We start from the raw sequence: 15,029 nt of genomic DNA, 5'->3' as shown, positions 1-15,029 counted from the left end.
GTATGTTACATATCTTTGTTACAATTACATGTATGTTACATATCTTTGGTACAATTACATGTATGTTACATATCTTTGTTACAATTACATGTATGTTACATATCTTTGTTACAATTACATGTATGTTACATATCTTATGGTACAATTACATGTATGTTACATATCTTATGGTACAATTACATGTATGTTATATATCTTATAGTACAATTACATGTATGTTACATATCTTATGGTACAATTACATGTATGTTACATATCTTTGGTATAATTATGTGTATGTTACATATCTATAGTACAATTACATGTATGTTACATATCTTTGTTACAATCACATGTATGTTACATATCTTTGTTACAATTACATGTATGTTACATATCTTTGGTACAATTATGTGTATATTACATATCTTTGGTACAATTACATGTATGTTACATATCTTTGGTACAATTACATGTATGTTATATATCTTTGTTACAATCACATGTATGTTACATATCTTTGGTACAATTACATGTATGTTACATATCTTTGGTACAATTACATGTATGTTACATATCTTTGTTACAATTACATGTATGTTACATATCTTATGGTACAATTACATGTATGTTACATATCTTATTGTACAATCACATGTATGTTACATATCTTTGTTACAATTACATGTATGTTACATATCTTATTGTACAATTACGTGTATGTTACATATCTTTGGTACAATTACGTGTATGTTACATATCTTATATTACAAAGAGTACAAATTCATGAAAAACGTTTTCAGGGAAAATCTTAGACAGGCTTTTGATGATTATATGTCTGGCCAGTTATCGGAGATCGATCAGTCAAGTGAAATAGATCAAAAAATGTTGTGGTACCTATTTAGAAATAAGTCGAGAAAGCAGCGAAATTATCAAACGGAGTTTACATCAAATGGTGAAACGTTTAGAGATCATGAGATTATTGTAAATAAATGGGCAGCGCATTTTGAAAATATTTTCAAGAATGATTGCAATAGTTTATTTGATGAAGAATTCAAACAAAACATTTCGAGTAAAGTAAGAGAGATAGATGACACAATCTGTAAAGAGGACAGGTTTTTACAAGAGCCTATCACTGTATCGGAAATCAAAAGTATTTGTGAAAAGTTAAAAGCAAATAAGTCTCGTCTATGAACATTTAAAATTTGGGAACTTGTTGTTGTATATTCACTTGTCAAAATTGTTTAATGCCCTTATTAAGAATCAATGCATACCAACAAAGTGGAAAATGGGAACAATAATTACACTGTACAAAGGTAACGGTAAACCTAGAGATGATCCGAATAGCTACAGGGGATTAACTCTGTTACCGGTCATTTTTAAAATCTTCGAAATGATTTTAGCTAAAAGATTAGAACCAGTTCTCAATTGTGATAACTTCCCGAATAGACAGCAATCGGCATATCAAAAAGGATTGTGTAGTTTGTTAACTTCATTCAATTTACAAGAATGTATACATTGTAATTTAGAAAGAGATGAAGATGTTTATGTAGCCTTCTTAGACAGCAACAAGGCTTTTGATACTGTATGGCATGATGGGTTACTGTACAAACTTAATGACATTGGTATTACTTCAAAGTCATGGCATATTTTAAAAGCAATATATACAGATATAACAAGTAGTGTTTTATTTAATGGTTTGGCTTCAAGATGAATCCGTATGGAGAGAGGGATTTTACAGGGGAGTGCGTTTTCTGCCAAAATGTACCTTGTATTCATAAACGGTTTATTAAACACAATATAAAAATGTGAAAATGGTGCACTAATTGTTGACTTGAGAATAAACATACCAACACAAGCTGATGATATATGTCTGATTAGTATACAACGTAAAAGCTTACAGAATATGCTAGAGATATGTGATTTGTATAGTAAAAAGTGGCGTTTCACTTTTTCTGCGGTTAAAAGTAAAATAATGCGTTTCTCTAGAAAAAAGAATCGCAATCCTGATGCGAAACTGTATCATTACGAGCATCTTCTCCCAGTGGTTAAAGAAATAACTCATGTTGGTGTGATGTTAAACTATAATTTTAATAGTATCGAACGCACAGTACGTGCCTGTAATCAGCTTAAGAGTGGTGTCATGAGTTTAATTAGAAGTGGAGCTCATCCATGTGCGTTAAATCCATTAACTATTTGTAAAATGATAAAATCAAAACTATTTGCCTCGGCTCTTTATGGGTGTGAATTCTGGTGTCTTTCGAAAAGTGAACTTTTAATACTAGAGAGAGCACAGCGTTTTATTTTAAAATCAATTCTAGGTTTTCATACAAGAACTCGTACTGATATGTACACGGGTCTTCTTGGATGGTGGAGTATAGAAGCATACATAGACACTAAGAAATTATTGTTTTTTGGTAGATTATGTAATCTTGAGAAATCTTGTATATCTTATTCGTTTTTTTTTACTCGACATTTTATGGCAGATATGAATACATGTACATCAACGGGTTTACAAGTGACATAATAATAACTCTAAAGAAATACGATTTATACAAATTCTAACAAGAATACTTATCAAATGGAGTATTTCCAGTGAAAAGTAAATGGAAAGCGAAAGTGAAATATAATGTATATTTATACGAAGGAAAAGTATGGAGAGAGAAAATGATCGGTGATCCTGATTTTCATAGGTTTCTGATAGTTCATGACAATTTAACTCCTCACATGTTTTGGAAATTATTGATAAAATTCCCTCACAGTAGAGAAGCCATTCCTAAAATAATGTCAGTAATTATAAGTTTAAGACAACCAGAGAAGGAATTATGTCACAAGTGTACAGTAAAATGTATAATTATGTATATGTTCGTATCGTTTTACAATGTGTCTTTACAGAACAATTAAGAGCTCAGTTATGATGTGAATTAATTAATACGTATGAAATTATGTTCAATGTATATTTACACTCCCATTCAGATTTTCAGTTATTTCACATACTTATTGGTGGCAAAATTATATATGAACTGGATATGTCAGAGTTAGAGGACTTCCGACTGCTATCTGTAGTACCTTTCAAAAATTCTGAACAAATATTATAAATAATTACCTTAATATGTATTTTTCTTTCTCTCCATATAACTCTTATGATTGATATTGTTGTGTTCATTTTTTCCCTTTATATTGTATACTGTTTATGTATTTTATTTATATCGATTATCCTGTTTACGATTGTAACTATGTCATTCTGTTTATGTAATCTTCTTTAAGGAGCAAATAAAGGGAATAATAATAATGGTACAATTACATGTATGTTACATATCTTATAATACAATTACATGTATGTTACATATCTTATAATACAATTACATGTATGTTACATATCTTATAATACAATAACATGTATGTTATATATCTTATAGTACAATTACATGTATGTTACATATCTTATAATACAATTACATGTATGTTATATATCTTATTGTACAATTACATGTATGTTATATATCTTTGGTACAATTACGTGTATGTTACATATCTTTGGTACAATTACGTGTATGTTACATATCTTTGGTACAATTACATGTATGTTATATATCTTTGATACAATTACATGTATGTTATATATCTTATTGTACAATTACGTGTATGTTATATATCTTTGGTACAATTACGTGTATGTTACATATCTTATTGTACAATTACGTGTATGTTACACATCTTATAGTACAATTGCATGTATGTTACATATCTTAAAGCAGAGACGCCTCTGCTTATAAAATAATTACACGTGTGTTACCTATATTATAGAACAATTACATGTGTGCTACCTATATTATAGAACAATTACATGTGTGTTACCTATATTATAAAATAATTACACGTGTGTTACCTATATTACAAAATAATTACACGTGTGTTACCTATATTATAGAACAATTACACGTGTGTTACATATCAAACATTATCTACCATATGTTACACTGTATGTGATTTATAATGTTTTACGAAGATTGACGATACCTTTAAACCGAATCCCCATTCGGACGTGAACAGGTATAAGAGTCAGCTGTCCAATTATGATTTATCAGAGTTAATTCCACTCGTTTCACATCTTCACCCGGTCAATACAGCGATAAACTGACCAAGGGGTCGATATCCCTCGCTCGCTTCCGTGTGGAGATATTTAAAATCCATGTTTACCAATGTATCATCGTTTAGTTTAAAACCATTTGATCTAGAATGATTTGTACTTGTTATCGTAACATTTGATGTTGAGGTACTCGTGGGGTAAATTTGTAAAAGTTCAGAATTATATCAATACAGTTTAAAAACAATCTTCTCCACCCTCGGTTTGAAATATATGAAACAACGCACTGTTAAATTAAATGTGCGGCTTTCTTTTTTTAGAAGTTATGTATGTTACTTATCAGAATAATACAACCTGGCGTTCATTGTTTTTCCTTTGTGGATATGGCTATATACATATTTCTGATACATGAAAATTACCCCCACCTTATTGTTTGATAGAATAATAATAACCATATCGTTAAAATTAATACATACAATTTCGAAAGCAAGTGCATAGAGCACGTTATTTTATCCGTATAAAATGCCTAATGTCGAGTAATTCTGCACATCCATATATCCGTTAGCAAACCTCCAGAGTGTTTGGTGCAATCTGCCTGATTTATCTACACTCATTTACTGTTGTGAGATGTTGATTGCAGTCAAATAGCCAAACCAACCCCATAATTCAGGTATTTGATATAATAATGCACTCCTTGTTTACAGGTATACCCTATTGTAGGCCGTACAATCTTCGCCATCTCACAAGTTAACGTTTTATAATGAGATACCGACTCTGAAGGTATATCATATGTATTCACATCCAAATGTATAACACGATGACAATGTGTACTTACCTATGATGCTCGTAGTAGACTGATTCCTTTCGGTTATCACACATAAATTATGTAAACTGCTTTAACCCGTACTTCTGCTGCTAACGCGCCAGACCTAGTGTCCCGCCTGTCGCTGTGTTTACTCAGAGCTCTGTTACCTGTGCGACTTCCACACCTGTCCCTACCTGTAATCTTCAAAGTGATTTCACAGAACCTGGTTTGTTTTTGTAATCATATCATAACCAGGTTTTTGTCTGCTCAATCAAGATCCAATCTCTTTGATTCATTTATAATTAAACAATTAAATAATTACCTCTAATCAATTATCTTTGTGCGTTTTATCTGTCACCCAGGAAGTATTAACCATACTAAGATTTGTGTTCTTTACATGGTGTATCGTTTTGCGTTTGTCGGTGATGTAGAAAGTTATAATCATCACGTTTATACTTTACCATTAAGTGCTACGAATCTTTATTTATATATGAGATTACGTATATTTATAAATATATACATAATTTTTATCTTTCCCTATTGAAAATGTAAGATATATATTTCTTTTCTTTTTCTCCTATCTGCAGCTTGATCTATATGTTTGGACGGTAAAAGAACAAGCCACGCACAGACCCGGAAGCTTGAGTTAGGGCGAGCAAGAGGGGAAATTGTAAATGGTTACTACCTGTTTTACGCCAAAACTTTCTGCAGCTTTACCTTTAAGTATTGGTAGAAAGAGTTCCTACAACCCTTCACCAACATTACTCTTCACAGAGGTACACTGTACATGTATATCCAGTTACATTTATAGATCACGGCAAATTCGAGAACTTTCTCCGTGGACAGACATTACATTGTAGGTATTTTTACCTTAAATATCGTCATTCTACCCTATATATATATTTCATGCCCGTCACGACCTTCACTGGAGATTGTATTACACTACATAAGGCCGCGAGTAAGCTCCTCACTTTGTTTTTGTGTTGTGTATATTTTATTTTGACATTCACGAACATTCGTTTCCTATTATTCTGAATAATGCCATCTTACATGATTGTCGTAGTATTTTACTTCATTTAACAGTTTCTTATTCGTTGTTGACCTTACATGGTGTCATTACAGGGGGATTGAAAGTCATTTTGATGACCTTCATGGCGTTCCGGTATTACCGTGGTAAATCGGTCACACCCGTATTTGATGAAGGATGGTGGTGGTGGTGGTATGTTTGTGGGCTGGGAAATGGGGCGTGGCGAGATAGTTAAAGAATTTAGCTGGAAAAATTCTTTCAAAAAAAGAGGGATGAGAGGAGGCTGATAGCCTGTCTATAGTTCATAGCAAAATTACAGTTTCATGATCCGTAAATTTCTTTCAATCGGATAATATCAGGACATCATAACATGTTGTCGATTTAATATAAAGTAATGAATTGTTATGATAACGGTATATAATTATATAAGTGAGTATGTGTATTTGTATCAAAGAGTATATAAAAGAATGTATGTCTATATAAAACGGTATATATTAATAGAAAGAAGTTTTCTGATAAAAGAACATTTATTCTTTGAAATACAGTCAAACCTCGATGATTCGAACTTCGTTGATTCGAATTTCTCGCTGTATCGAACTTTTTGCTTGGTCCCGAATTTCCTCACTATATAACGCTACTAACGAACCTATGCATGATTCGAATTTTTATAAATCGAAGTTTTCGATGTATCGAACTTTTTTCATGGCCCGTTAGCTATGATGTCATAGGTAATTGACATCTCATGATTCGAACAAAAGTTTACCTGTACTGACCACTGGACAGGTGTTGGTCGTGACCCCCGCGGCAAGATTTCACACTTCTCCCCTAGATGCCCTGACTGACAATAGGGATAACGATAGCGTGTGTTGTCACTCCCGATCATGGGGTTAATTATTAATCAGACCAAATTGATAGATAAAAGGTGTATTTAGAAGCCATGACATTTAATCACTCCGGTAAAACATTTCGGTAGTCGTCTCTGATAATCTTCGCCGCCATTGAAATCAGCAGTCGGTGAGTAAATTTTACGGAACTATAAAACAAGCGGACCAATTTTAAACACAAACAATTAGCAATGTCGTCACTCATAAATGTCATAAATATCCAAGGAAATCGATTATTTGTCATTCAATCATGCATTCTCCAACCGATCGGCATTCCGTATTTTATATGCACATAACGTAACCGCACGTGACTTTAGCAGAAAAGCCTAACGACTTACGTAAGCTTCTTTTGCTTTATCTGTTAAACGCGATATAAGTGTTTTGTAACCGATACATAGTTTGTTTAATTGATAAAATGCTTAGGTATAATTAATGAAAAGTATTTTTATTTTGTTGTGTTTGAGGTATAAATTAACTTTTGAGCCTGACAGGCGACGATCATCACGAAGACACCGAGGACATGTAACGTTAACATACATGTATATGGTCATTATCAAGAAAACATCGATCTATTGTCAACCATGAATAATTCGAAGTCCCGCTGTTTCGAAGTTTTTCTGTTAGTCCCTTGAACTTCGAAACATCGAAGTTTGACTGTAGTATATATTCGCTTAAAAAGAGTATCTATTCGTATAAAAATGATTATATTCAAATGAAGTATATATTCAAATAACATATGATGACTTCATATAAGCAGTATTATCCATGTATTCTAAACGCATTATCTATAGAACATGTTTACCTGTTGCCATGGGCATGGGATTGTCGATTTCATTGTTCGGGAATAACGATATGTAACCTGTAGTGATCATTCTCATCAAAAGATCGAGTTGTGTGCATACCAACACGTTGAACATGTATTATCTGTGTCTGATTTTAGATTGACCCTATTTGTGTGGCGACGGACCTTGTGGTAATTATAAATATTTTTGAAGACAATCCCTGTTTTACTTCGGAAGATGTTTGCATACCAACACATTCAATATGTACATGTACTGCAGTCTGTGTTTGACTTTAGGTGGACTTAAATGTATTATTTGCATGACGGCCGACCTTTTCGTAATTATAAGTAAACCTTGAAGACAATCCTTTATCTAAATCTGTGTTGCAACAGTTCAATACTCCAATCTGATTTCCCGGTAAGGCCACCAGATCTTGTCCTTTACCTTGAACAAAAACCGCCATATAATCTTGAGCCTGCACAGACAAATTACGTATAACTAGCCAGGGTATTGTAAACCATACATATGGTACAATCATCAGTGTTCCAAATCCCATAGCGACTTTGGATGGCTATTGTCCGATCAATAACGCGTATTACTTTATTCTTCATGCATAATTAATTAATGTAGAACAATGTTTGCTTTCGATACTGGCCCCATGCACCACTACAATCAAATGTTGAATCTCTAGTTAGATAATTGCCTATGAGAATTGTTCTCAAGGTGCATGTGTAATCTTATCCGCTTACCGATAACACACACAACATGTAGTACATGTCTTTACATATCAATAACAAAAATGCAAATGCTAGCTATTGAGTGCAAAGTCATAATTATAGTAAATGTAAAACTAACAGGTTGCCATCTTAATGGCTGTTCCATCTAAAGTGTCACACTGGCGGTAATGAGTTATTTTAGTATCAATAGAATTAGAATGAGTACTTATTATCTTTGATATTTTGCAGGAAAACTATAGAAAGATGTATTGCGATAGCGATTTCTCGACGTTATTGTGACACAGGTCTGGTGTACGACGTTACTGTAAGGTAGATCTGGTGTACGATGTTACTGTAAGGTAGATCTGGTGTACGACGTCACTGTAAGGTAGATCTGGTGTACGATGTCACAGTAAGGTAGATCTGGTATACGACGTTACTGTAAGGTAGATCTGGTGTACGTCGTCACTGTAAGGTAGATCTGGTGTACGACGTTACTGTAAGGTAGATCTGGTGTACGTCGTCACTGTAAGGTAGATCTGGTGTACGACGTCACTGTAAGGTAGATCTGGTGTACGACGTTACAGTAAGGTAGATCTGGTGTACGTCGTCACTGTAAGGTAGATCTGGTGTACGACGTTACAGTAAGGTAGATCTGGTGTACGTCGTCACTGTAAGGTAGATCTGGTGTACGACGTTACAGTAAGGTAGATCTGGTGTACGACGTTACGGTAAGGTAGATCTGGTGTACGACGTTACTGTAAGGTAGATCTGGTGTACGACGTTACAGTAAGGTAGATCTGATGTACGACGTTACTGTAAGGTAGATCTAGTGTACGGCGTTACTGTAAGGTAGATCTGGTGTACGACGTTACTGTAATGTAGATCTGGTGTACGACGTTATTGTAAGGTAGATCTGGTGTACGACGTTACTGTAATGTAGATCTGGTGTACGATGTCACTGTTAGGTAGATATGGTGTACGACGTTACTGTAAGATAGATCTGGTGTACGACGTTAGTGTAAGGTAGGTCTGGTGTGTGACGTTACTGTAAGGTAGATCTGGTGTGCGACGTCACTGTAAGGTAGATCTGGTGTACGACGTTACTGTAAGGTAGATCTGGTGTACAACGTTACTGTCAGGTAGATCTGATGTACGACGTTACTGTAAGGTAGGTCTGGTGTGCGACGTTAGTGTAAGGTAGATCTGGTGTGCGACGTCACTGTAAGTTAGATCTGGTGTACGACGTCACTGTAAGGTAGATCTGGCGTACGACGTCACTTGAAGGTAGATCTGGTGTACGACGTTAATGTAAGGTAGATCTGGTGTACGACATTACTGTAAGGTAGATCTGGTGTACGACATTACTGTAAGGTAGATATGGTGTACGACGTTACTGTAAGGTAGATCTGGTGTACGACGTTACTGTAAGGTAGGTCTGGTGTAAGACGTCACTGTAAGGTAGATCTGGTGTACGACGTCCCTGTAAGGTAGATATGGTGTACGACGTTACTGTAAGGTAGATCTGGTGTGTGACGTTACTGTAAGGTAGATCTGGTGTGCGACGTCACTGTAAGGTAGATCTGGTGTACGTCGTTAATGTAAGGTAGATCTGGTGTACGACATTACTGTAAGGTAGATCTGGTGTACGACGTTACTGTAAGGTAGATATGGTGTACGACGTTACTGTAAGGTAGATCTGGTGTACGACGTTACTGTAAGGTAGGTCTGGTGTACGACGTCACTGTAAGGTAGATCTGGTGTACGACGTCACTGTAAGGTAGATATGGTGTACGACGTTACTGTAAGGTAGATCTGGTGTACGACGTTACTGTAAGGTAGGTCTGGTGTACGACGTCACTGTAAGGTAGATCTGGTGTACGACGTCACTGTAAGGTAGATCTAGATCTGGTGTACTACGTTACTGTAAGGTAGATCTGGTGTACGACGTTACTGTAAGGTAGATCTGGTGTACGTCGTTACTGTAAGGTAGATCTGGTGTACGATGTCACTGTTAGGTAGATATGGTGTACGACGTTACTGTAAGGTAGATCTGGTGTACGACGTTACTGTAAGGTAGGTCTGGTGTGTGACGTTACTGTAAGGTAGATCTGGTGTGCGACGTCACTGTAAGGTAGATCTGGTGTACGACGTTAGTGTAAGGTAGATCTGGTGTACGACGTTACTGTAAGGTAGATCTGGTGTACAACGTTACTGTCAGGTAGATCTGATGTACGACGTTACTGTAAGGTAGGTCTGGAGTGCGACGTTAGTGTAAGGTAGATCTGGTGTGCGACGTCACTGTAAGTTAGATCTGGTGTACGACGTCACTGTAAGGTAGATCTGGCGTACGACGTCACTTTAAGGTAGATCTGGTGTACGACGTTAATGTAAGGTAGATCTGGTGTACGACATTACTGTAAGGTAGATCTGGAGTACGACGTCACTGTAAGGTAGATCTAGATCTGGTGTACTACGTTACTGTAAGGTAGGTCTGGTGTACGACGTCACTGTAAGGTAGGTTTGGGTTATGACATTCACTGAAAATATAGGTCTGACATATGAAGTTTCTGAGAAATATAGGTGGTTTGTGCAGCTGGCATGAAATAGTGATCTTGTACATACAATAGTATATTGAGAACATTGGCCCTTTTTAATAGCTTCCTTTTGTATCATGAACATATTTTTTAATAACCGAACTAATCGTCATAAACAATAATGAACAATGTTTTAATCTAAACCCCTATTGTAGCTGACCATATGCTAACATAAAGCCAAACTAAGGAAGTTGGTGACGCTATAAAAAAGTAGTGGAATATAATTTAAGTATTTCACAAAGACTGATAAGCGAAGGCCAACATTTAAATAACGTTAACGTTTAATCCCTTTTGTAAAGGATTCATTTCAAAGTGTAATGCTTCTAAGTATGTAATTCCGATTATTCCATTAAATTGTTGTTTTTACGATTAGCTCGTCTGAAGTATATTGTATGTTTTGTAAACATGTCTGCATTAGCCGTTTGATAAAATGTCAATGACAAAAAAAAAAAAAAAAACAACACTAGCTTAATGTATTTCTTCCTCATACTTACCTTTCGCATGAAATAAAATCCTTTATGTCATTTAATGTTTAGATAGTGTTTACATCGATAACACTAGTCACTGCTGTATAAAACAGCACTTAATACATTACAACAATGAAGAAGACGATTAGATAGCTACCGACAATATCTAGGCGAAGGTATCTATCAAATATTGATATATGAGTTTATAATTTGAAAGCCATAAGAGTACTTGAATTAAAGCCCAATGAGATCCACACTCTATAAGCACATAAAACATTGCAGGCATCATGGGGTAAACACAATCCTGATGTAAAAATAGACAAGAGTCTAAAAACAAGAGTCTTGCCCCAACCCAAGTGACTTTGTTTCTTAGACACACTCATGGTGTAAAAATATCCCTGGGTTCGTACCTACTAGTTTATATCTAGTTTATATAGCATTGTTGGACAATATAAATATAACTAATTAACTCCCCTTCTATTAATAGAATAGACATAATGTTACCCCAAACTCTCCTTAGTTCTATGAAATAGCTGAAGTATTGCCAATGCACTCTTATTCTTCTCTATATAAAATCAGAGAGCACTACAGATAAACACTCGCTATACTCACAATTAATTTTGGAATAGGACACAGTTTTAACAGCCTGTGTCGATGCATCTTCGGTAACCAAGGGTTACTCTACGCTACTACGCTAAGCTCCATTTCGTTAGCGTAGAGTAAACCTTGGTTAGCGAAGATGGTGCCAATGGGGAACAGAGTCAATACAGTAGGTTTAATTTTACAGGAAAAAAATAACTGACGTACAGCTAAGTGTCGGTGTAGAATGTTAATGAATTCATGAAACATATTTTTTATTAATGAAATGTAATTCGTAACAACATGTTGTGTGTTTCTGGTTTACTGAACACCTGAAAGTCTTTCCGGGCTCATCGCTAGGGTGTGACCAGAACAAACGGAACCCCATGTCATACAGCTCCCGGAGAATTACCAGCTTCTCCCGGAAATGGATATCAGCACCTTGTATGGCTACGTGAACCTCAATCAGAAGCTGTCTTACTCCCAAAAGGGCACCAGTCTCAATGATGTTTGGGAGAATGTGCCATTCAGCTGCACCAATGTCGATTTTTATAATGTCAATGGGGATCTGTTTAAAAATAGATAGTTTGACGTTTATCATCACTAACCAAAAATTGAATGTGGTAAATATTTCAAAGTTATATAAGGGCTAGTATTATCTTTTTCTTATTGAACTCCTATCTTAACTTCTTGCCGGGTAGTGTGATAAATATAGATTTGAATATTTCAATCTTAAATTATATAACTATAAAGTAGGATGTGGGCTATCTGATATAAAATATGAGATTCCCTATTGAATCATAATTCAAAAATATATGTATATTTCTGTTAGTGATATTTTAACATATTCATTAATACTTATTTCGAGTCATATAGCACTTTATGTGTTTTTATAGGTTTTACGGACGGCGTCTAACACAAACATCACGTGGCGATCTTGCATAAAATGGAAATATTTTATATTCATATTGAACACAAAAATGATTCTACCTTGTCGTGCCCCATCCTTGTACGTAACAACTTTAACGTTTCCATCCGGAACTTCTCACCACCATTCTTATACAGGAATGTATCTTCATGCCATAGCCCAATGAAATGGCGTCTTATGAGACTGGTATTCTTGTACGATGGAAGATTCACTCTTTATTATAAAATACATTTTTACATTAACAAGGGGTTAAGCTTCAAATGCTATTTCACAATACATGTATACATTGAGTGGGTAATCTTGTTAAATTGGGCAATATATCACGATACACATAAATCCACACATGGTCTTTAACTTTAATAACTGTAAGATTGGGTAGTGTAATATAGGTTAGGATTGAAAATAGATCTCCACCGGGAAACTAATTCCATTGCTTGCTCTGAACAAATATCACCGATATAGTTGATAACGGAAATAGCTTTTCTCCAAACATACAAAGGCACATACATATGATAATCTACAATATCACAGTGATTTAGCATTACGAGGCAATGTACATATCTCATAATTAGATTTATTTCACTGAGAACGTCGCTACAATTTGTTGTTGTTTAGGCCAGGCTTCCTCCTATCTTCCATGCTGTACTGGGGTGGATAAGAGACGTTTATTGACGATATTGAGACAAGGTAGCAATAGTTTCAGATGTATACCTGCATGGATGTCTTACATGAATATCAGGGACAATTCGATAAGCAACAATACTTTAATCATTTATTGTTACTACATCTCGAAACTCGGGCTTTATATAGAATTATATATTTATTAAGCTAATTATCATACTGTATTACGTTTCAATTCACGTTCAACTCCCAGCTCAATGTTACCTCCTTAACAATACAACACTTCGTCAGAAGATCATTGCTAATTAATATAATATGATACTTTGCAAATATCTCTTTTATTTCTCTATCGGAACAAACGTTGTCAAGACTTATACATATCAGTTGAATTCTCACTCACTCTTACTGTGGTAGTACTACTTACTTCTGATCAAAGGAGTGAACAGTGCAACCAAACTTTCGTATCATGTCTATTTCAAACGCCCAATTCCCATTCATCCTGTATGTAACATATAAATAATAATACAAAAAAGTAAATAGATAAATAAATTGATAACAGTGTAACAAACATTACATATAGCAATATTTTTCAAATGCTCAATCTCCAGTATGCAACATGTAAATTAATTTTATTTACAAATAAATGAATGAATGAATGAATGAATAGCAATGGAACACATGTTACATATGTATTTCAACTTCAGTGATGATGTAAATACCAATATCTAGATGTAAATTACATTATACATGTACATTTTTTATATAAAAATTGTTGAAATATTTTGGTGATCTCGAAACAGAAAGGATTAAAGACTTTTTACACTTAGGGTATAACACTTTCGGTTCGCCACACGCAAAGTCCGGAATCAAGATGGTTTTAGGCTTCAATACCAATAAAGGCGCAGCTCAATTTCAGTCTTGTGAATCAAAAGAATCCTTAAGTGACTTTAATCCTCACTATATCTACCTGCTTCTCCAAGTTATTTTATCAACGCTTAAATCTAAACTCTTTGTTTCTAAAGGAAAATGTAACAATTTGTGGACTGCTTTGGGGCTGCTATGTAGCTGTGATATATTGGTACACACATGTATATAAAACTCCTAATTATAATTAATATGATCTATAGAAACACTGTTATTTACTCAGTACAAAAGAGGATGTCTCTTGCTGTGAATTCCTTGACTCACCCGAAGGAGTAGACTAAACACTCTGACGCTGGACGTACATCCGTGTCGTTACAAATTTCCCAGCCGCCATTACCGATCTGACCGACCCGTACCAAGGCATTGCATAGAATCTGTGACTGTAGCATGTAACTGAAACAAGGAACCGAGAAATTGCTCATAATCTGAACACAGAATTTACTGATGCTTTTACTCCGCGTTATTCTTATTCTTTGGAGCTCTGTTAGGAAATGTTGAATTGTATGTTAATATTCAAAACATCAGCAGATTTGCAGTGTTGTTTCAGCAGATGATGCATATTTATTCCAGAATTTTGATTGTCCGTCAATTTTGTATTCTATATTTTCATTGGTTAAGAAAAATAAGTACATG

The 15,029-nt window shown here is 34.8% G+C and overlaps 2 protein-coding genes across 2 annotated transcripts in view; both read right to left on the bottom strand.

Annotated features, from left to right (window-relative positions):
- LOC117339316 overlaps positions 1 to 5,088 on the bottom strand; it is a 36,374-nt gene extending 31,286 nt beyond the window's left edge. The window contains exon 1 of the mRNA XM_033900844.1: positions 4,902 to 5,088. The gene's annotated coding sequence lies outside the window, so the exon portion shown is untranslated. The remainder of the gene's footprint in view (positions 1 to 4,901) is intronic.
- Positions 5,089 to 12,158: 7,070 nt separating this feature from the next.
- Positions 12,159 to 14,785, bottom strand: LOC117339990 (methyltransferase-like protein 24). Its single transcript, XM_033901718.1, has 4 exons — positions 14,661 to 14,785; positions 13,897 to 13,971; positions 12,914 to 13,064; positions 12,159 to 12,491 (listed from the first exon to the last, which is right to left on the bottom strand). Exons 1-4 carry the CDS (start codon positions 14,783 to 14,785, stop codon positions 12,183 to 12,185), a joined length of 660 nt encoding a protein of 219 aa, XP_033757609.1. The 3' UTR covers positions 12,159 to 12,182.
- Between the last annotated feature and the right edge of the window lie 244 nt (positions 14,786 to 15,029).

The sequence above is a fragment of the Pecten maximus genome, chromosome 12 (genome assembly GCF_902652985.1).
Source record: "Pecten maximus chromosome 12, xPecMax1.1, whole genome shotgun sequence".
Taxonomy (NCBI): domain Eukaryota; kingdom Metazoa; phylum Mollusca; class Bivalvia; order Pectinida; family Pectinidae; genus Pecten; species Pecten maximus.
This window is presented reverse-complemented; position numbering and strand designations above follow the sequence as displayed.

Coding starts and splice junctions, on each gene's coding strand:
- LOC117339990 (XM_033901718.1), bottom strand. CDS start 14,785: ATGCTACAGTCACAGATTCTATGCAATGCCTTGGTACGGGTCGGTCAG. Junction 13,065..13,896: donor GTTCACTCCTTTGATCAGAA/GTAAGTAGTACT, acceptor TTTATAATAAAG/AGTGAATCTTCCATCGTACA. Junction 12,492..12,913: donor CAAGGATGGGGCACGACAAG/GTAGAATCATTT, acceptor ATTTTTAAACAG/ATCCCCATTGACATTATAAA.